The 22,234-nt window shown below is 35.7% G+C and overlaps 2 protein-coding genes, 1 long non-coding RNA gene and 1 pseudogene across 6 annotated transcripts; 2 read left to right on the forward strand and 2 right to left on the reverse strand.

Moving 5' to 3' along the window:
- The first annotated feature begins 82 nt into the window (after positions 1-82).
- LOC147403402 (inorganic phosphate transporter 1-4 pseudogene) lies at positions 83-3,389 on the forward strand (annotated as a pseudogene). 2 transcript variants are annotated; one of them, XR_015177482.1, is made up of 2 exons: positions 83-224; positions 1,501-3,389. The product of XR_015177482.1 is annotated as an inorganic phosphate transporter 1-4 pseudogene, transcript variant X2 (transcript). The 2 variants fall into 2 exon arrangements; XR_015177481.1 differs by lacking the exon at positions 83-224 and adding an exon at positions 550-888.
- Positions 3,390-6,620: 3,231 nt separating this feature from the next.
- On the forward strand, positions 6,621-11,979 carry LOC147403403 (uncharacterized). The gene is made up of 11 exons (XM_086438983.1): positions 6,621-6,777; positions 7,024-7,355; positions 8,012-8,256; positions 8,373-8,457; positions 9,048-9,233; positions 9,324-9,491; positions 9,930-10,124; positions 10,894-11,065; positions 11,169-11,340; positions 11,463-11,644; positions 11,739-11,979. Exons 2-10 carry the CDS (start codon positions 7,053-7,055, stop codon positions 11,554-11,556), a joined length of 1,620 nt encoding a protein of 539 aa, XP_086295109.1. The 5' UTR covers positions 6,621-6,777; positions 7,024-7,052; the 3' UTR covers positions 11,557-11,644; positions 11,739-11,979.
- A 1,529-nt stretch (positions 11,980-13,508) lies between these two features.
- Positions 13,509-22,128, reverse strand: LOC147403404 (Tetratricopeptide repeat (TPR)-like superfamily protein). Of its 2 annotated transcripts, XM_086438982.1 has the most exons (3): positions 20,304-22,128; positions 14,549-14,765; positions 13,509-13,809 (listed from the first exon to the last, which is right to left on the reverse strand). In XM_086438982.1, the coding sequence occupies exons 1-2, from the start codon at positions 22,004-22,006 to the stop codon at positions 14,564-14,566; spliced, it is 1,905 nt and encodes a 634-aa protein (XP_086295108.1). In that variant the 5' UTR covers positions 22,007-22,128; the 3' UTR covers positions 13,509-13,809; positions 14,549-14,563. The 2 variants fall into 2 exon arrangements, with proteins under 2 accessions (XP_086295108.1, XP_086295107.1); XM_086438981.1 differs by lacking the exon at positions 13,509-13,809 and having other exon boundaries at positions 14,290-14,765; positions 20,304-22,126.
- On the reverse strand, positions 16,699-20,292 carry LOC147403405 (uncharacterized). Its single transcript, XR_015177483.1, has 2 exons — positions 17,978-20,292; positions 16,699-17,845 (listed from the first exon to the last, which is right to left on the reverse strand). It is a non-coding gene; the product is annotated as an uncharacterized LOC147403405 (long non-coding RNA).
- Positions 22,129-22,234: the final 106 nt, after the last annotated feature.

The raw sequence follows: 22,234 nt of genomic DNA on the forward strand, positions 1-22,234 counted from the left end.
GTGTTAAGGGGAGACCTTCTACTTCAAATTGCACTTAAATACCCAGCCACTCTCCTCTCTTTAACTCCAAATTATTCTCACAACTCGCTCTCTTACTTCATTAAGAGTAGAAGGAGACGGACAGGCGAGTCAGACTTTTCTTATTAGTTCTTCTTCTCTCTCTGTATTTCTTTCTTACATGCAAGATGACTCTTTGGAGCTTTTGAAAACGATCCTTGTTTCTTGTAAGAGAAACATAAGAAAACTCTCTTCTCTCTCTTTCACTTCAGAATTCTCCCTTTTTCATGGGTTTAGTCCATTTTCTTGTTTTATAGATTTGAATTGTTGGTTAATTTCGTTTTTGTTTTTTGAGTTTAAGATGTTCTTTCTTTCTTTGGTTGTTTTAAGTTCTTGAAGTTCTAGCTATTAACTACAACTGTACTGGAAGCATTGACGTATTATTCAATCGTCAAGTTCCTGTTTTCTTTTTATATCTAAACTGACGATTTGTTGAAAAGTCAAAGTTTTAATCCCCTCCATTTATTGAACATAGTTGGTTTATGTAGCTTTCTTTCCTTCTCTGTAGAAAGAACAACAACTTTTTTTTTCTCTAGAAAACGACCCAATACTGTGTTGTGGTTTTAATTTTCAAGTTCCAATAATTGACCGAAATTTCCATTAAAAGTTGTGAAAATTTTACATTTTTATGCAGTCCGTCCATGTTTCTAGGAAAAAACTTTGTTTTTCTGCAATCTCTTCTAATTTATTTAATTAGTTTTTCTGATTTTTTATTCGATTTTTTATTTCTACTTTTACGGTTTTCAAGAATTTTTTTCTTCTTGTTTTTCTGATATGGATACTTGAAATTCATGGAGTTTTGCTAGTTTCTTTGGAAAATCTGTTAAGATGGTAGGTTTCATGTGTTGCTCGTTTTGCTTTGGGTGATGAGGTTTCTTGGATTCTCTAACCCCTTTTTAAGGTTTCTCTTCTTGTTTTCTTCTGCTTTTCCTCTAGTCATGGAGCCTTTTGGACTTTCTAGAGAATTATGGCCTTTTCTTTCCTTTAATCTATTAAATATTATTTTCTCTGTCTTTAATTTATAATTCTGTAAAGGAGAGGAACAAAAAGCACAAAAGAATCTATTTCACACAACAAGATGTAAAGAGATCATAACTTACACACTAAATGAATCATTTGGGTAGAAAATGAAAAAAAAATTAAAATATAATCATACCATACATCTTTGTTTATTATTTCTGTTTTTTTTTTTTTTTTTCTGTATGAGATTCAGGATCCAAATCTCCATCCATGATTCTCTCTATATTTGAAATCCATTACCATCATGATCGTCATAGAAATTCATCAATACTCACATGTAGATAATCAGAGTAATATTGACCACCCAATGAATGGGTCCCATTCTCTCTATATCTTTAATACTGGATTGACTCGGTTGACTTTTCTGAATCAAATGGGTCATGAACCTCTTGTTCTAATCTCTTTCTTCTTCACATCTTGCAGGGGTTCCTTCTACAATTGTTTAAAGGAGACTAGTAGTAAGTTGTAGTAAGAGGAAGCTTGGATAAGCTAGCCATGGCTAGAGAACAATTACAAGTGCTTAGTGCACTTGACATAGCGAAGACCCAATTATACCACTTCACGGCAATCGTGATCGCTGGTATGGGTTTCTTCACCGATGCCTATGATCTCTTCTGCATCTCACTCGTCACAAAATTACTTGGTCGAATATACTACCATGTCGATGGTGCACCCAAGCCAGGTACATTACCACCTAATGTCTCTGCCGCTGTCAATGGTGTTGCTCTCTGCGGTACCCTTGCAGGCCAGCTCTTCTTTGGCTGGCTTGGTGATAAAATGGGTCGTAAGCGTGTTTATGGGATGACTCTTCTGATTATGGTATTTTGCTCAGTTGCTTCCGGACTTTCCTTGGGGAACGAACCAAAAAGTGTTATCGCCACACTATGCTTCTTTCGCTTCTGGCTTGGGTTTGGCATTGGTGGCGACTACCCACTCTCCGCCACAATCATGTCTGAGTATGCCAACAAGAAGACACGTGGTGCCTTCATCGCTGCTGTCTTTGCCATGCAAGGTTTTGGAATATTAGGTGGTGGAATGGTTGCAATCATTGTCTCTGCTGTATTCAAGGCCAAGTACAAGGCTCCTCCTTATGAAATTGATGCGATTGCCTCAACCGTCCCACAAGCTGATTATGTCTGGCGTATCATTTTAATGTTTGGAGCGTTGCCCGCCGCGTTGACATACTATTGGCGAATGAAGATGCCCGAGACTGCCCGTTACACTGCTCTTGTCGCCAAGAATGCAAAACAAGCCGCAGCTGACATGTCCAAGGTCTTGCAAGTTGAAATTCAAGCCGAAGAGGCTAAGGTTGAGCAGATGACACAAGAGAATAGTAACTCATTTGGGTTGTTTTCAAAGAAGTTCCTTCATCGCCACGGGCTTCACTTGCTTGGAACAACTACTACTTGGTTCTTACTTGATATTGCATTTTATAGTCAGAATTTGTTCCAAAAGGATATATTTAGTGCAATTGGATGGATTCCCCCTGCAAATACCATGAACGCAATTGAAGAGGTTTATTTGATTGCGAGGGCACAAACACTTATTGCTCTCTGCAGTACCGTTCCAGGGTACTGGTTTACAGTGTTTTTCATTGATTACATCGGGAGGTTTGCAATTCAATTGATGGGTTTCTTCTTCATGACCGTATTCATGTTTGCTCTTGCCTTCCCTTACAACCACTGGACTGAAAGGAAAAACCGAATTGGGTTTGTTGTGATGTACGCATTAACTTTCTTCTTTGCAAATTTCGGGCCTAACGCTACCACATTTGTTGTCCCGGCTGAGATCTTCCCAGCTAGGCTACGCTCAACATGCCACGGTATATCAGCCGCAGCTGGGAAGGCTGGAGCTATCATTGGTGCATTTGGGTTCTTATATGCAGCTCAAAACAAGGACAAGTCGCTGGCGGATGCAGGTTACCCCGCGGGTATTGGAGTGAAGAATTCGCTCATCGTGCTTGGTGTGATTAACTTCTTGGGCATGTTGTTTACTTTCTTGGTGCCAGAGTCTAAAGGAAAATCTCTAGAGGAGATGTCGGGTGAGAATGAGGAAGAAAACGAAGAAGAGGCAACTATGGAGATGCAAGCGTCGGGTTATAATAGCAGGACAGTTCCAGTTTAAGCTTAACAAATATTGGGCCTCTTTGTTTATACATAGAAGTATGTGTTGTGTGTATTAAGATGCAAGAAGAACTACTTGTTGTTTATTTCGTTGTTCATTTTCGAATGAAAGTGAAAATTTCGATTGTTGTTTGAATCTGTTTTTTTCTCATCAATTGTACTAATAAAACCCATATTTCTTCTTGTAAAGTCTTTCATCATTTTTATTTTGATCTGTTGATTGTCTTTGCAAGAAAGCCTATTAAAAACGAAATTTCTTTAAAAAGAAATGAAATTAACCAGAACAGAAAGAAAGAAATCCCAAGAGAATGCAGAGAGTAAAAAGCTACTGTTGACCATATTGACTGTATCATCTTGTGTCTCTTCACTTGATGCCATTGATTTTGTTTAGGAGACAAGTGCAGCCCCTTCAAGACAATTGATCTTGTTTTGGACCGATTTGTATTTACTAAATATAATTTTTAAATAATACAAAAAAATAATTCATATATCAGAATATTTAAATAAATAAATAAAACTATAAAGTACACAACTACAACTATTAAAGCAAAAAAGAGCAAAATAAAGCATGGTTGATATTTCTGAAATCCATGACCTCATTGAATAGATTTTTGGTCCCAAATGATAGAATTTCAAAAATTTTGCACCCATGGCTTGATGAAATTCCAAGGGAACTGCTTGCATTCAAAAATTGAAAGTGAAAAACTACCACCAAAAAAAAAAAATGAAGAAGAATTACAAGTAGGTCTGTCAATGGATAGTTGAAAATCCGAATCCAATTCGAATTTGTATTCAAAATTTTGGATATTATCCAAAAATTCTGGACATCAAATTCGAATGAATTTAGTGTTTGAATATAGTGCGAATATGGATTTAGATGTTGGTACATCCGATTGCGATAAAATGCATATATTAATGTTATAATAATAATAATTGGGAACTGCTATTGACACTCCAACTTTTACTTATTCCACTCCAATTAAAAATAAAGAAAATAAGTGAATGATTGAGAATAAATAAAAGTTGGCTAGCCAATAGAATCTCTCTCTAGATTTCTATTTCTTAGGTTTGGGATTTTATATGAGCCTAGTCGTAATTGTAAACAACTATTGAAATTGTTTAAACAAGTTTTATAATGTTGAGATTATAATTTGAGCCAAACCTTTGAAATGTTTGAATGGTGTGTTAATCTTTAATTGGGGGTGATAAAAATTTTAAGAAATTGAGATGTAAAAAGTAAAAGTTGGCATTGCTCTCTAATAATCAAGTTACACTTCTTTTAAAACAATCTTTTTTTCTCGTGTCTTTTTTTTTTTTTAAAGAAATTTTTATTGACATGCCACAATACTCTAAGGGCCCTCTAAAGTTATAAAAAATTAAAAAAAAAAAAAAATGAAAGAGAAAATTTTAAGGGTACCTCACGAATTAACCCCTCTCTATATTTTTTCTCCTCCATCTATAGTACATTGTCTTTTCTGGTGAACCAAGACATTAGAAATGTCAGGATTCAACACTGGTAATTGGATTCAGAATCTCATAATTTTTTTTTATAGTTTTTAGAAATATGAAAAATATCTATGAATCCTCAGTGTTAATTTCTTGAAAATCCTTTAACCATTTTCTTAAAAATTAGTTTAAGTTATACTTCTCATCCTTAAATCCCTATCAACATTCATTCTCTTCCATCCAATGTTATATCTCATTTGTTAATTAAATAGATGATTAGAAACTCAATGCATTAAAATAAGATAAATACAATCTATTTTTATTTGATTTAAAAAAATAAAAAAAAAATGAATGCAAACACTACATATGGATGCAATCCAATGTTGCAACATTTTTAATATATGTCGGATGTACACTCTTGACATGGACTTTACAATGTTGGATGTTAGTCCTACACATGACTTTAATGCTTAAGCATGTTGGATGCCCACTCTTAACATAATGAAAAAAAAATAGGTATGTCCACCCTTGACACGAGCTTTACATTGTCGGATGTGAGCTCTTGACATGACTTTAAGCCTATCGAATATCCCTCTTGACACCATGATCTTCGTCATCATTGTCTCTAATCTTAGAAAGAAAATCAACAATTAAAGAAAATTGCTTACTACGAAATTTTTTTATAAGAATTTAATGACTATCTTTGTTGTGAATGAAATTCAATAATCTTTGCGCTCAAACAAAGAACCTGTGAATAAAAACTTCAAGATTCTTACATCTTTTTAAATTTTGCTAGACCAAATATGTAGATATCTTTGTGGAGAAATGAGGTAGGGCTAATTTTAAATCGGGACGAGGATTCAAAATCATTAAAAATATGACAAATTTGATTCTGGTTGAAATCGTCGAAAATATTTCAAGTAAAAAGTTGACAACAATTGATGATTATAACTTTAGAAGTAAAGAGAGGTGTCTCAAAAATTGGAGGGCCCTTAAAGTATTTTGTCATGTCAATAAAATTTTCCTTAATTTTTTTTTTGGAAAACCTACTAAAAGAGAATTAATATTTTAATTAATTATAAAAAAAATTTAAAATTTTTAAAAATTATAAAAAAGAAGAGTGTAGTGTTTTACGTTTTCCAAACCATGTAAGAGGTTGTGGGCATTATAGAAAAACACTTTCTTTACTAATTTAGTAAGATTACCTTATTAAGGTAGTTGAGCTCAAATGAAATATTAAATTGTCAAATCCAACACCACAAAAAAAAAGAAGTAAAGTTTGTTTACTTGATTCAAGGTTTTGAAACTTGATGGATACCAAACTCCCAAATTTAAAATTAAAATTTAACGATAAAAAAAAAATTATTTTAAAATTAATAGAATTTTGTCCTCTTCATCATTGGATCATGTTTTAGGATGGCATAAAGTGAGCTCAATGAAAAAAAGTTTACTCACAAAAATCTAGGATCCACCAATCACATGTATTGAATGACATTTTTAATTTACAAAAATACCTTTGTTAGTTACAAAACTACCCTTGTAGGCTTTGACATGACAAGCACGGAAGAGTATGAGAACAAAAAATGACCCGAACTCTACGACCCATAGTAAGATTTAAGTTAGTAAGGCTGACCTTACCCTTAGTTTCACTAAACTTGGGACGGTTCCGTGGGTAAATTTGTTTTTAATAATTAAAGGATTTTGTTAACTTTTGCGTCTTGAGGGCACAAGTTAAAGTGCAATAAATACACTTGGGAAATTGAGTTTTGTATACAAAATGCTGGAATGACACAAACGGAGACATAAAGGTGACAAAAAAAAAAAATCTAGCACCGATTCTTCAAAAAAAAAAAAAATCTTTTTTATTTTATTTTTAATAATCAAAATGTGCCCGTATTTTTATTAACAAGGTGTATTTATTGCACTTTAATGTGTGCTCTTAGGGCACACGTTAACAAGACCCATAATTGAAGAATCGACCCTGTTCTAGTAATGAATAATGACAAAAACATTTCTTTATTCTTCACTCTTCCGTGGCTTCACCCCCATTGCCATCTCTCCCCTTAGGGTTTACGAACCAGTGGCTGCGATATTCTCCGCTGACCAGGCGGAGATTTTCTCCGGCGTCCAGGTAAATCTCCCTCCTTGCTCTCCCCCCATCTTCATTGGCAAGCCAAAAACCCTTGATTTTTTTACTCGATTTCCCCCCAAAATCTTATCTTTTCTCGAGGTATGAAAGGTGAAGTAGATAGAATCTGTAAGCTGAAGATGAAAAATCATGGATTTTTTTTACGCAGGTTGAAGATGAATGAGTTTGAGAAAAAAAAATCAAGGTTTTTATTTTTCTGAATTTAGTTTCTGGGTTTATCTGTTGTAGAGTATTAAGTGAGGAAAATTGTGGAGAAGATGAAAACAAAGAGAGAAGAAGATACCATAGAGAGTGAATCAAAGAGACAAAAGCTTCTTCGAGAGTCCTCTCCTTCTCCTTCCTTTGCTATTGACAATCCTCTTCTTCCTCTCGCATCTTATGACGATGACGACGAAGAAGAAGAGGAAGAAGAAAGGAGGAGAGAGGAGAATGGTAATAGACATAAAGAAGAAGACGATGACGATGAGAATGAACATAACGAAGGATCAAATCAAGGGAGGCATAGCCGCCAGGTTGAAATTCGAAGGGACTGCCCTTATTTGGATACTGTCAACCGCCAGGTATTTATTTTTTATTGGTGTATTTCATTCCCTTGTAGGGATTTTTTTTGCATTACTCAAGCACATTTGTATGTATATATATACTGTTAACCATCCAATTACTCCAAAAGACCAATCTGTTGGAGAGCGGGAGAACTATGTATATGAGAGGGTCATGGGGCTTAATTGGGCTATGACAAACCTGAGAAAGGACGAAACCCCCCTCACCCATAAGGGTGGAAAGAATCGAACCAAGTGCTCTGATACCATGTCAACTAACTAACTACTCCAAAAGACTGATTTGTTGGAAAGGGGTGAACTATGAATATAAGAGAGTCACAAGGCTTAACTCGGGTATGACAAACCCGAGAGTGGAGTAAAATATACATTTAGCACTCCCCCTTACCCATAAGGGTGGAAATAATCGAACCCGTGACCCATACGAACCTAGCGCTCTGATACCGTGTTAACTAACCAACTACTCCACAAGACATGATCTGTTGGAGAGGGGGAGAACTATAAATATAAGAGGGTTGCAAGGCTTATCTAGGGTATGACAAACCCAAGATTGGAGGAAAATATACTTTCAACTTATAAATCTTCTCATTTTATATTTCGCTAGATGGTAATAGATGTTTTTTGTTGTTGTTGTAATTGCTTGTCTTATAATGCTTCAGGTTTTGGACTTCGATTTTGAGAAATTCTGCTCTGTGTCCCTCTCGAATTTGAATGTATATGCTTGTTTAGTTTGTGGGAAGTATTACCAAGGAAGAGGTCGGAAGTCTCATGCGTATACTCATAGCCTTGAAGCAGGCCACCATGTTTACATCAATCTTCAAACTGAAAAAGTTTATTGCCTTCCTGATGGATATGAGATTAATGATCCGTCATTAGATGACATTCGACATGTGCTGAACCCAAGGTGAAGCTGTTAGTTTTTTTATTTTTTTATCCTTTATTTTAGTGAGTTATACTTTTTTTTTTTTTTCTGGCGGGTCAATCACCTTATTGTCGTTTCTTCTGGTTTGTTATGTACAGATTTAACAGGGAACAAGTTGCGCAGCTTGACAAAAACAAGCAGTGGTCAAGAGCTCTCGATGGTTCTGATTATCTTCCTGGGATGGTATTCCACTGTCATTGTTATCTTATAGGACAGAGAGTGGGTCGGATTTTATCTGAAATCTGAGTTATCCGAATCCGAATTTAGTGGGTTTGAATCCTTGGAGCATATGTGAATAAAAATATGGGTTGATGTCCAATTTTATCAACCTTGACCCGAGACGGATGATATGTTGCTTTGAAAATTATATTTTTATGCTTTTCGAAATATCTTTTTTCTACCTTTTTAATATAACACGAAGTAAAATAAAAGAATTATACTGATAAAATTGAATGGTATTGCAATTTGAAAAGAAATATGGCAACAAAAAAAAATGTTGAATGGTCCATAATTATCTGACCCAAATCAAGTAATTCGGTCTGGTCGGATTTAGTGAAAGCAACATTATTCGGGTATGGTTTTAGCTAAAAGGATCAGAGTTAGGTATGGATCCAGATATAAAATTCGGATCTGAATATGGGTATACTCAGATCCAGCCTGAACCTGACTCATTTTAAGCCCTATTATCTTATCATCTTGTTGTGTAATAAACTTAAAAATTTTGATTTTATCCTTGTGTTAATTATAATTTGTGAACCATGGCAATGTTTCAGGTGGGCCTTAATAACATTAAGGAGACTGATTTTGTCAACGTCACAATTCAATCATTGATGCGAGTTACTCCTTTAAGGAACTTTTTCCTTATTCCTGAGAACTATCGAAACTGCAAGTCTCCTCTTGTTCATCGTTTTGGAGAACTCATGCGAAAGATTTGGCATGCACGGAACTTCAAGGGCCAGGTTTGGACCTTCATATAAAAAAAATCAAATTCAAGTTTTAGCTCTCAAACATGGAACCGATTTCTCCCTCAAAACCTAAATTGTCTGCAGGTGAGCCCTCATGAGTTTCTCCAAGCAGTTATGAAAGCTAGTAAGAAGCGGTTCCGAATAGGTGCGCAGTCAGATCCAGTTGAGTTCATGTCTTGGCTTCTTAACACGCTGAATGCAGATCTTAGACGTTCAAAGAAAAACTGCAGCATCATCCACAAATGCTTTCAGGTTTTACAGTTTTCCTTGTTTATTTATGAGAGCTGCTATTGGCACCCCAAGTTTTACTTATTACATCCCAATTTTTAAAATTATTTATCATGCCCAATTAAAGATTAAAACACACTCTTCAAATGTTACAATGCTTTTGCTCAAATTATCATCTCAACATTAAAAAACATTACAACACTCATTTAGCTGTTTGCAATTGTGATTAGGCTCATATAAAGTTTCAAACCCAATTTTTTGAAATCTAAGCAAAAGAAAACGAGAGAGCTTCTATTGGCACCCCAACTTTTACTTATTGTCAACCATCCACTTATTTTCTTTATTTTTAATTGGGGTGTAATAAGTAAAAGTTGGAGTGCCAATAGAAGCTCTCTTAATTTATTCACTCAATTCTTGGTTATTCTTTCAAATTGTGTTTATCTAATTTTCCATGCTCAACAGGGGGAATTAGAGGTTATAAAAGAGCTTCATAGCAAGTCTTACATTGAGAAGAAAGAAAATAGTGATGCAGATGGTGGTACCGAACATGACAACGTTATCCTGGAAACTTGTAGAATGCCATTCTTAATGCTAGGACTAGATTTGCCACCACCTCCTCTTTTCAAAGATGTGATGGAGAAAAATATAATCCCGCAGGTACTATATTTAGTTTTATAAAATGATTCAGCTCAAATTTTAGTATATAGCGTTTTTTGTCCAAATTTGGTTGAAAATAAAGGTTATTTGTTTGTTTTTATAATTTTGTCACTCAGAGTCAGAAACAGATGTATAAAATTAATGTTGAAAAATGGTACCTCTAGGAGCTATGCTTTGAAGGAAGGTGCACAAGAGCCTTGAGGCTTAAGCCTTGTAGCACAAGCATGAAGTGCAGCTGAGGCACGTGCACAGTAAATTTTAATATTATTGTTTATTTGTCACTTCTTTACCCAAAATTAATGAATTTAATTAAATCATCATTTGCCTCCTATTTTGAGCAAAACCCAACTCTTTTCCCCTAGTTTTTAAATTTTGGAGCATTGTTATTGTGCTCTTATTTTGCATCCAATTTGATTCTTTTAATTCGTTTTCACTTTTGGTAATTTCATAATTTCTAGCCTCCCAATTTAATTCCAATTTTGATGAATCTTAATTTGATGGAAAATTAATTTATAAGGCCTTAATAAAACATTCTTACAGTAACTTTACTTTTCAAAAAGGATGCAGAAAACTCATAAAAGGCTGTTAAAAACATTTGACAACACAACACACTACTGCACAAAATAATTTCTATTAAAATCCAATTTAAAAACTCGACAACGATTTCTTAATTTAAAAACTCGACTTTAAATAATGAAATTTTTTAATTTTCCGGAAAAAACTGGACTTCCCTCTTGATTTACTCTAGCAATTATTTTGACGTGTTTAGGTTCCACTTTTTAATATACTGAAGAAATTTGATGGCGAGTCTGTGACAGAAGTTGTGAGGCCTTCCATAGCAAGGATGAGATACCGTGTAACCAGATTGCCGCAATACCTAATTCTCCACATGCGTCGGTTCACAAAGAATAATTTCTTCATAGAGAAAAACCCAACGCTAGGTGAGTTTTCACACTAATGAAGATTGATTATTTATTATGAAACTTACTTTCAATTGCTCACCAACTTGTTCTCACCGTTTTTTCTTTTATTATTGTTGAATAGTTAATTTTCCTGTGAAGAACCTTGAACTGAAGGATTATATTCCGCTGCCAACACCAAATGAGAATGAGAAATTGCGGTCAAAGTATGATCTGATTGCGAATGTCGTTCATGATGGAAAGCCTGGTGAAGGGGTTTACAGAGTATTTGTGCAAAGGAAATCAGAAGAACTATGGTAAAAATTTGAACATTGACAATTATATATATTTTTTACTTATAAATAAGGATATTTGGACACTATAACGATTGAAATTCAACAATTCTACTCGCCGACGTTCCAATAATGTTTGTTTGTAGGTATGAGATGCAGGATCTTCATGTGGCAGAAACTCTTCCTCAGATGGTTGCTCTCTCTGAGGCTTACATGCAGATTTACGAGCAGCAGGAGTGACGTCTGTTTCTTGTTCTGTGTGTTGGATGGATACTTTGTTACAAATGTAACCAAATTCTAAAGTCCGGAGGACGTTCATTGATCAAAGGTAATCGGGTAGAAAACTAATGCTTTAGCATACAAAAAAAAAAAAAATACTATGGTAATTTCAAGTTACTGAGATTATTGTTTTTTTTCCATAGTACTCAAAGAATGCGACAGTGTTAGTAGAAATTCAATTGTTCGCCCACTCACTCAAACGGCGGAAATGAGGTGAGACATGCAAATATGTTGTGATCAGATTACCATACATATGAAGGACATTGTTTAAATTATGTGTGGATCATTCTTTTTTGTTTTGGCTGAGATCTTATTTTGTAATGCCTAGCAACTTTGTTAACAATATAGGGTGTGACCTTTTGATCAATGTTTGATTAGGTATTATAGCTTGAGGATTAATCAACAATTATCTTGAGAGCTTCAATTGGCACCCCAACTTTTACTTATTACACCTCCAATTAAAAATAATAAAGAAAATAAGTGAATGGTTAAGATTTAAGTAAAAGTTTGGGATGCTATTGAAGCTCTCTCGTTTTTTCTTTGTTAGATTTATATATATATATATTTTTTTTTGGGTTTAGGATTTTATATGAGCCTAATCATATATGCCAACAACTCCTGAAATTATTGTTTGAATGAGTGACAATGTTGAGATACTATAATTTGAGCCAAACCTTTGTAATGTTTGAAGAATTTGTTTTAATCTTTTAATTGGGGTGATAAATAATTTAAGAAATTAGGGTGTATGTAATAAGTAAAAGTTGGGGTGTTAATAGCATCTCTCTAAAACTAATCGGATTTCCGTAGGAATGTCTCACACCTCAGCCGTTTGTTGAACGCGTGATGTCCACAACATAAAAAATCTACGGTGGAGTTAAGAAGGCATGAAAGAGGTCCTTTAGGCCGTTGTATTTAAAAAAAAAAAAAAAAAAACATGAGGTTCCTGTTTAAAATTTTGAAAATATGACCGACCGTTTGGTCTTTTCCTCAAGTTTAAAATCCTCCTCATTTCACTTGCGGTCCCAACTAAGCTAAGAAGAGAGAGGTGCAGCGAATTCGATCCTTGGAAGAAGGGGAGAAGCTGCTGCTTGCCATTTATGTGGTCGTTAAAATCAGGAATAGTCAGACTAATTTATATGGATTGATTTAATTGTTATTATCATTTTTTTTTTTTTTTTGTAGTTTCTTGATGAAGCTTAGAGAGACATCTGAGATCGCTTGTAATTCAGTGAAGTTTGTAGGTTTAATTTGGTAAATATGTAATAAGTTTTGATCAAACTATTTTTTTTTTATCGATTGTTTTGATCAAACTATTGGAGAGGGAGGGTTTTATAAATTTAATTTATATATATATATATAAATTCGGAGAAGCAGATGTTAAGAAGAGATCTCGAAGGAATTTGATCTCAATTACGGAGGCATTTTTCAAATCAGAATCAGAGCTCAGATTATAGCCTATTAATAGTTTACAATGGCTAATTCATTCTCCATCCTCTCTTAAATATCATCAGTCGGATTAAGCCCTATGAACATTTGATCCACCACTTGCATAAATCATGGCTATAGTCGCCGATCAAGTTGCATTATGGTGTATGGGTCAACCTAGCGATAACTAAAATTGTTCATGAGTCAGTAGGAGGCCCAAATTTTTTATTTTTATTATTTATTCTAGCCTTCAATATATAACTCGGTTTATCAGGTCATTTCAGGACGTATAAACAATCAAGATCAGATGATTTGAAATCTGTGCAAGAAGTCCTCTACGAATCCTCATATTTAATAGAGAAACCTTTTTCTTACTAACTTGGTAAGATTTTATGCCTTACTAAGGGTCGTTTGCTCAGACTCAGATAAAAAGAAAAAAATATGAACTTATCCAAGGTTTTGAAAATGGGTGGCTACGGATCGTCACATAACTCCGAAACTTAAAATTGAAATTCCATGGTGAAAAATAATTTATTTATTTATTTTAGGGTTTTGTTTTTCAAAGTACAAAGAATTTTGTCAATCATTCAACATCACCAAACCCTAAGAACATGTGTCATGTGGTATATAAAAGAACATATTAGACGTGGTAATCCAACCCTCCAGTGTTCAAGATTGTGTTACCTATTGAAACTTCGCCATGTGATGTATAAAAGAATGGGGAGTGAAAGTAGGTATACAACCCTCAAGTATATACTATTTGAGTTGCCATTCAAACTTCACCTTCACCTAATCAATGAGACAACCAGGTATTTTAGGGAAACAGTAGTATATTTTGCAAAAATTATGGAACCAACCATGTTTTAAGACAATTTTGTTATATGTGATAAGACATTCATCACTGACTGATATTGAGAGTGAGATATAAGCTTATATTTTTTTGAAAAGAGATATAAGCTTTATATTCTTATATTCCCAAACAGGTTTGAACCAAGGACACGGGGCCAACACTCCACACACCTTACCAATTGGCTAAGTTGGCTGATCAATAAATGTTTGGTTAATCTATAGTTGATGCAGCAATAAGATTGATAGGCAGGTTGATGCCCCTTCTGAAGATGAAACCCAATACATAACAGATTTGATGGAACAGGGTTTGTATGGCTGACACCAACTAGTTTGAGACAAGGCTTCAATGATGACGAAAGCAATATCAAAATGTCGAGATCATAAAATCATAGGCCTCAGAAAGGCTTTTGATCCCAAAAGGGTTCGAAGAAACAAAATAAAAATAAATAAATCTCAGTAGGTTTATGAAAAGATCTAGCGTCTGTGTTATTGCTACATTGGTTAATTAACAGATATGTAAGACAACTTGCTATGGATCTAAATTCCTTGAAGGGGCAGTCGAGAGCTTTCTCCACTTCTTATAAATCATAGATGTAAAGTTAATGGAATAAACCAAACCAGTTGTAAAAAATAAAGGTTTTTAAGCATGCTGAGATGTGCTTGAACACTAATTTCTGACCTGAACATTAGGTTCCTATCTTTTAGAAGAGGCAAGTTCACTATTACGGGGCAACGGCAAAGCCTTTGTGGCAACATTATCTGACGGTGAACCCCTAGCTTTCTTCTTCAGCTGTTCAAGAAGTCGGTGACCTTCTCTAAACTCGTCCCGTGCGGTAGGTCCATGGCTTTCCCACCCATCTATTGCTCGCTGTTGAAACTCCATCGCAAGGGCATAGCTGCACACACCAAGGTAGTAACATATACAAATCACAGCATTTATTCCAACAAAAAAAACATATGACAATAAAAAAAATGCTTATACTATAGGTAGAAATAAATATTAATTATAAATTATAAAAAATGATCATACAAGTTAATTACCAGAAACCTATAGATAATATTGTTATTTGCATACCAACTGAATACACAATCTACCATTGTTGTGTGTATAAATACTATCTTCTTATATTTAATAATATATAAAAATATTCTTAAAAAATAATCATTCAATATAAAGGGATGTTAATTATAAACTATGAAACTGAAATGGTTTCTCAATTTTTTTTTTTTTGAATATTAGAGATTATTAAATTAGAAAATATAATTATAAGGAAAAATTGTAATTGAACACCTGAAGTACCGCATAGTTGTCATCGAAAAGAACAAATTGTGACACTCTTTCATCAGATGTGGTTCTGTTTAAGTGGAAGAAGGCACTGTGTAAGAATTTCTAATCCCCTACACATTCCAAGAAGCTATTGAAAGGATAATCTCAAAGGTAATGGTCAATTTCGGGGGTGTTGGAGAAAACTTGCCCAGAGTTCTAACGAATGTGGATTATGCCCAAGAATCAGTCTATAGATCTGGAACCCGATATAGATCCAGAATAGGTCTCAATGGGTGACTTTCTCATTATTGACAATTATCAGGTGCCTTAATATCATGCAATGAGCTCGTCAACTGACTCATCATATGTCAACCTAAATATCATGCAATGAGCTCGTCAAATGACTCATTATATCTATTGACACCGGGTTATTTTATACCATATATACAACCACAAATTGACAATGCAACTTCATAAACGTTCAAGTCCTAGTTCTGCCAAACCATGCCTTCGCCCAATAGACCACACAAGTCATGGCAAGTTGAGTGGTCAATTAACTAAAAAGTATCCCAATCTTGGTGAGCCAAGTGGACTGATTGATTCTAAATCATACAAGTCTTGGCTCATGGTGAGTGAGTAGCTTGATTAACTCTAAATTGCATGAATTTTGGTTTGGTTCTGGCCATCTTAGAGACCCGATAAAAATTGGGCCTCGTTTAGTTATTCACCCCGATATGTACCAGAGTAGTGAATTTGTTTTATATAAGAACATTAGTACTCTAAATAAATATTAATCTGGGGATGTCTAGAATTAAATGTACTTCAACTAAAATTAGAGAGAATGTGGAATCTTTTTTTTTTTAACTTTCTCTTTACATAGATGTCCATTCATGTTCCTCATTCCTTCTCATTTCAACTACAAGCAAGAACTCCATATCATATTTTTCTAAGGTATTCCCATCAAAAGTTTGATTTGCTTGAAGTTGAAGAATCCATTATTGATATCAACTATCATATGAAGAAGTACAGGTTAGATTTTTTATTTCATTAAAAATAATTGTCTATCTCATTAGGCACTTGACGGGTATTGGATTTTTGTAGTGTGAGTGTTGGTTCTAGTTCCAAGGGTCTAATACCCAGAACCGCAACCAATATTTATTTAGGGACTGGTTCCGAGTATCTGTAGAACAAATCTGAAATCAACCCATTGACACCCCTAGATCATAGTGCACACTGAAACCCAATTAACTTCACAATGCATAGCGAGTCTAAGCTCAATTGACCTTGTAAACAAAGGAAGTCCTAGGCATGATTGCTTTTATCAACAATTAGTGGTGTGTTAAAGGCTAAAATACCATCAACCTTGCAAGTCATAACATGTTGAAGCCCAATTGATTTCACAAGTCGTAGCAAGCCCAAGGCCTAATTGACCTTGCGAGACATGCCAAAGCTAAGGCCAAATCTCTTCTACCAAAAATTCATGGTATGTTAAAGACCGATTAACCTTGCAAGTCATAGCACACTGAAGCCCAATTGATTTCACAAGTCATAACGAGTTTGAGGCCCGTTTTTAAAAGCAAGTCATAGTGAGCCTTGATCCAATTGACACTAATCAACAAATTATAGTGTACTAAAACCTGATTGACCTTGCAAGTCATAGAGAGTGATGAAACCCGATGATACATGTGATAGCAAGCTTGAGCCTCGATCAACTTTGCATGTCACAGGGAGCCTAGGTTCAATAGACGCCACCTAAATCAAGGCAACTTGAGCCCTGTCTCGAACCAAAAAAGGTCACCAAGCTATTCAACCCTCATTAAATGAGCTAGTGTGATCTCAAGAGGGATTATCACTTCGCATGACCATCCCTCAAGTTAAATTGAGTCATCGATATAACCATTGGAGTTTGACATCAAATTTAAACTCCATCCATGGCTTGCTTCCTACATAAGATAGGTGTGCCTTTAGCATTGGTATTATAAGGATTCTTTAAGTTTTACGTTTATCAAATATCTTACCTAAGATCTTTTTTTTAACTGCACAAAGACCCCTTCCTACAAACATTCTAACGATCAAGTCAGACTAAAATTTGGTATATTTAGGCGTTGATTAGCAATAATTTTACATCTTTTTTTTCAAAGGACATGACCTAATCATGAGTTTTTGGGGGTCTCTACGTATATCGTTGGGCTTCCTGGCCATATTGTCTATCATGTCTATGCCACGTGATTTGACGTCATGTTTCAAATTTCATTTTTTAGCATGTCATAGCACGTGTCCAAGATGACACTTGACGATATTGGATATTGGTCTTTTCGAGTGAATGAGTAAGATTGTGCCTTATGCCAACCTTGTCGGTCCATGTGCATCACCATCCTTTTTTTACTAATGATTTCCTGTCTCTTGTTAGATAGTTTTCTGCTTCATGACTACAAATAGTGATTGTTGACTATATTAATCCCCTCTTCTTCACTCAAAGGAGTCGTATTCTCCTCAGTCACTACCCAACAATATGCATTTTGATCCAAGAATAATCTTATCTCGAGTCTTAAAAACAATGCCTCAAGCAAACACTTACCAACTTCAAAAGCACTCAAGATGGAGAATTGATCCTTGTCGACCTTGAACTCCCATGACCCCAAAACAATGATCGACTTTGAATTTCATGTGTTATTGAAGTCAAGAAGCCCCCAAATGATATGCAATACGCTTTCGAAGCACCAAACAACATAAACACTTGTCAGTCATTCTTGGGACACCGTTTCAAGAAATATTGAGAAAAGACGTGATCCCATTTAAGAAAATCAGTTCATCCCATAACAAAATGATGCCAAGACTCACCCGGTAAAAGTTCTCCTTCATTTGACTAGTAGCCATTCACAAGCAATTGAGGAGCTTACTCACAAATGGATCAAGCGGAAAACGAAAACTTGCATTAAACTGTTCCCACAAAAACTTGGATCTCATCAAGCCCTCCCACTTGGGTTGCCCATCTCATCTAAGATATCCCGAGGTTTGTCATTTTGCTTTATCAACAATTCAAAAGCGACAAGAACCATTGAAGTCAAGAAAAATCAAAGAAGATAAATGAAAGAAGAAGAAACAGGCAATACTTGAGAATGGGACCTTAAAGGATTCAAATGCAAACACTAGAGAAAGTGGAGTGCAAAAGCAAATTGGAGAAGACAATTGGAAGTTCTAAGCAAAGACTAAAAAGGAAAGGGAGAGGAGCCAAGCTTCAAGAGCCTGGATTTGGACCCATGTAGTCAAAGACCACCATTCATTGTCGGGAGACAACAAACTAACCGATAAAAGATTTGTTATCATTAGTAAGAAGGGACCATGATGCACATGGTTCGACAAGACGCATGCCACAATTCTACATATACATCCAAAAAGGCCAACCTCCATAACTGTCAAGTGCCATCTTCGACACATGCCATGACATGCGAATTAATGAAATTCAAGACATGAAGTTAGACATGTGGCATAGATAAGATAGATAATATGGACAAGATACTTAAATGATACATCCAAAAACCCCCCAAAAAACTTATAATTAGGAAATGCCCTCTAAAAGAAAGATACAAAATTCTCATTAATTAGTTCCTAAAATCTACCAAATCTTACTCTAACTAAATAGTTAGTGTGTTTTCGAGAGGTTGTCTTTGTGCAATTTAAAAGAGAAAATCTCAAGAGTGACATTTGGTAAAAGCAAAGCTATAAGAACCATTATATGTACCATATGATCTATTTGAACAGTCCACCAAATAGAAATCACCTAACCGCATGAGTGGGAACTTATTGTGATGATAATAAATATGTTAACACCTGACAAGCATCCATAGCCTATCAATGCACATCAAGATACATGCAAGCGTACTTGCAAACTTGTTTGGCCAACATTCAATAAAGCCCAATACGACTGGTTTTGGGGGCTACCCTTAGGATCCAACTAGACCTTTAGAGATGACCTTCAATATGTGACCTCAGGTCCAACTTTCAGGATTCAACTGTCGGGCAACTAGGACCAATTCACTAAACAGCCTCATAAGAACATCTTCAACCAATGAGAGTACAATGCAACCACTCAACACTAAAGCAACTTCTCAAGGCCTAGCTACAAGACACTCCATAACAATAAATAATCTCAGAAGGTATCCATAGAACTCCCTGATCTATTTTGTGTCTACAAAGAAGGGAATATCCCTTAAATAGAAAGAACTTCGACGATCACTAGAAGAAACATAAAGGATATAAGTACAAATGCAAATACTCAACTAGCAATACAGATGACAGATATCACACCTAGGAAAATGGTAACATCCCAGAAACTCTTGTATATCATCTCTCCAATGGATCTAACATTGTGACAAGTTGACCAAGTCAAGTGTAAATCAGTAAAAGATTAAAGTGAAAATTTATGCAAAAGAAAAAAATAATATAAGGAAGCCAATAGTTCCACGGCACACCATAGCATCCCATGTGCGTGCAAGTGTGCATGCATATTCTAAAGTTGGGCATAGTTGTCACCATTGGAAACAAATTATGGTTGCCAAAAGCCCCACTCAAAAGGCCAACTCTACTGCTAATAATGCATGTAACTTCACTCTTTCATGTGAATTAAAATATCCCAAACCAAGGAACAAATAAGAAAAATAGTAGGCGACTTCTCAAGGTTAATTTCTGTTCGTGCAATAGTTTATAATATGCAACTAAGGCATCAAACATCAAGTCCCCATACTAAAGACATGGGGCCATCCATAATATGCAACAAGTGGGCCCTTCCAGCCATCTAAAAAGGGGTCCTAGTAACTGTAGAAAACCTAGAAAAAATCACATTAACACCATAACAAGGTTATCCTGGTGGGAAAGAAAGAGAATAGCTGTTCATGGAAATTGGTGTCTCTCCCTTGGCAACCCTTCACTCATAAGGAATCCAACAAGGATCAGAGACCTAATGGAGAGAAGAGTGTCTAGTACCAAATGTGTTGAGACTCGAGAACATCAAAGACCAATTCAATCTATAAGTATACAACTAAAAGTATTTAAAAGACTCTACTAGCTATAAATTCTTCCTAGAAAGACCATACCAAATACGGAATAATTCAAGATCTAACATACTAATAATCTTAGTTAGTTGCAGTTGCATCACAATTCTTATTACCTCCCCATAGCGGCATAAGCTTTCGAAAGGTTCTGACACGCCTCGATTGAATCCGCATGATGTGGACCAAGCGCGACATCCATGATGTCCTTGGCAAGTGCAAACATCTGTGCAGCCGATTGAGGCCTATCCAGCTCAAGATATGCTGCCCCCAAATTGTTGTAAATATACCCAACACCAAAATGTTTAGTCCCAAAACTCTCTTTAATCCTCTCTGCCGCGCTCTCCAAGTATGGAATAGCCTGCGGAACCTTACCCGTCAACAGAAGCAACCAACCTATTCGAGCAGAGGCGCTCCCTTCAGAATGTTGTTCTTGAGGGAGCTTCTCAATTATGGCCAACGCTCTCTTCAACAAACTAATCGCGGTTTCAAACTCATTCATTGTCTCATACATCATCGCTATCTCCATGTAAGCCTCCGCAACTTCCGAAGGTGATTCAGATTCTTTCAGATCAAGAATACCACACGCTATCTCCAAACACCTCTTAGAATCCGCAAACTTCTCTTGATTGCATAACGCATTTGCCATTGCAATAAAGACCAAAGCTCGAGTCTTGCTATTTTTATCAGTTTGTTGAGCGACACCCTTCAGAGAGTTAATTGCCTCGTCATACTTCCCCAAAGCAATTTGTATGTTTGCAGCATCGACTTCCGCTCGAAGTAAGTCAGAACTAAGACCCCAATTCTTCAACACCTTCTGTGACATCTCATTCTGCTCCAATGCTTTCTGGTGCTCTTCCAAACCCGTGTAGATAACCCCTAGAAGACGCCTATTATGAGCAACCTCGACCGAATTGTCCCCTAATTGAGCTTTATGTATTTCTAATGCTTTCAAACAATGTGGCAAAGCTTCTTTAAAATTCAAAACTGCAACATAAGCCTCCGCTAAGTCCCTATTAGCCACTCCAATTTCCCTACTATTTGGCTCCAAAGTCATCTCTTTTAATTCTAAACACTTTCTATGATTAACCAAAGCTTCTTCTCTTCGACCCACTGCCGTTTTTGTGTTGGCCAACTCGAGTTGAACCGCATGAAGAACGGGTCTTATATCATCGGGACTATAACCTTCTGATTCTAACTTACCCAAAACCCTATTGGCTCTATTTAGATACCCTAAGCTATCATTAAACCTCTTTAGACTATAACAAGCCGAACCCATCAAATGCAAAGTCATGGCTATTGGTAAAGATGCTTTATCGACTTTATCGAAAATTTCCAAGGCTCTTGTTGCAAATTCTAGAGTTTTTTCGGGTTCCTCACCTTCTTGATCGAGTTTAAGGCCTACTTTCAAGCAAGCCATCGCAAGCTTTGGATCTTTTTCATCAAAAGAGGATTCCATGACTTTGAAAGCCTTGAGAATATCATCTGTCGATACTGCAGACTCGAAGTCTTCTTCTATGTCGGATTTCTCCTTGATTTTTCTCTGTCTGGAGGATAAATGAGGGGATTTCTCAACAAGGGTACTGAGATTTCGAGATGGGTGGTTCTGAAATTGGTGGGTTTTGATTTTAAGGAGGGGCAATTCATGGGATCTGTTGGAGGATCTGATGAGATGTGTAGGTGAAAAAGAAGAGGAGGGGTTTTGCTTAAGGGGTGTGGGATTGATGTCTGAGATGAATTCTTTGGAGAAAACTATTCGACGAATAGATATGTTGTATTGGTACGTGAGGTGTGAAAGAAGAGAATTCGAAGCTCTTCTCATGGCGGACGAGAGAGATTCTAATCAGAGATTTGGGGTTTTTGACGTTAAAACCCTTGAAAACCCCTAGTTTACACTTTACACTTCAAGACCAAGACGAGGTTTGGATTTTCGATCCTGTACTCCTGAGAGTTGAATAATAACTCGACTTTGTTTTTCATTGATCGACAGATGTCAGTTTTTTTTTCTTTTTTCTTTTTTCTTTTTTCTTGTACTAATTGAGACTGAGAT

The sequence above is a fragment of the Akebia trifoliata genome, chromosome 4 (genome assembly GCF_017979445.1).
Source record: "Akebia trifoliata isolate Shusen 1 chromosome 4, ASM1797944v1, whole genome shotgun sequence".
Classification (NCBI taxonomy): Eukaryota; Viridiplantae; Streptophyta; class Magnoliopsida; order Ranunculales; family Lardizabalaceae; genus Akebia; species Akebia trifoliata.

What these genes read in the sequence shown, in the direction of transcription:
- LOC147403403 (XM_086438983.1), top strand. Translation starts at nt 7,053, where the DNA reads ATGAAAACAAAGAGAGAAGAAGATACCATAGAGAGTGAATCAAAGAGA. An exon ending in TGGATACTGTCAACCGCCAG is followed by an intron (nt 7,356 to 8,011) that starts GTATTTATTTTT and finishes ATAATGCTTCAG; the next exon opens with GTTTTGGACTTCGATTTTGA. An exon ending in CGACATGTGCTGAACCCAAG is followed by an intron (nt 8,257 to 8,372) that starts GTGAAGCTGTTA and finishes TGTTATGTACAG; the next exon opens with ATTTAACAGGGAACAAGTTG.
- LOC147403404 (XM_086438982.1), bottom strand. Translation starts at nt 22,006, where the DNA reads ATGAGAAGAGCTTCGAATTCTCTTCTTTCACACCTCACGTACCAATAC. An exon ending in GCTTATGCCGCTATGGGGAG is followed by an intron (nt 14,766 to 20,303) that starts GTAATAAGAATT and finishes TGGTGTGTGCAG; the next exon opens with CTATGCCCTTGCGATGGAGT.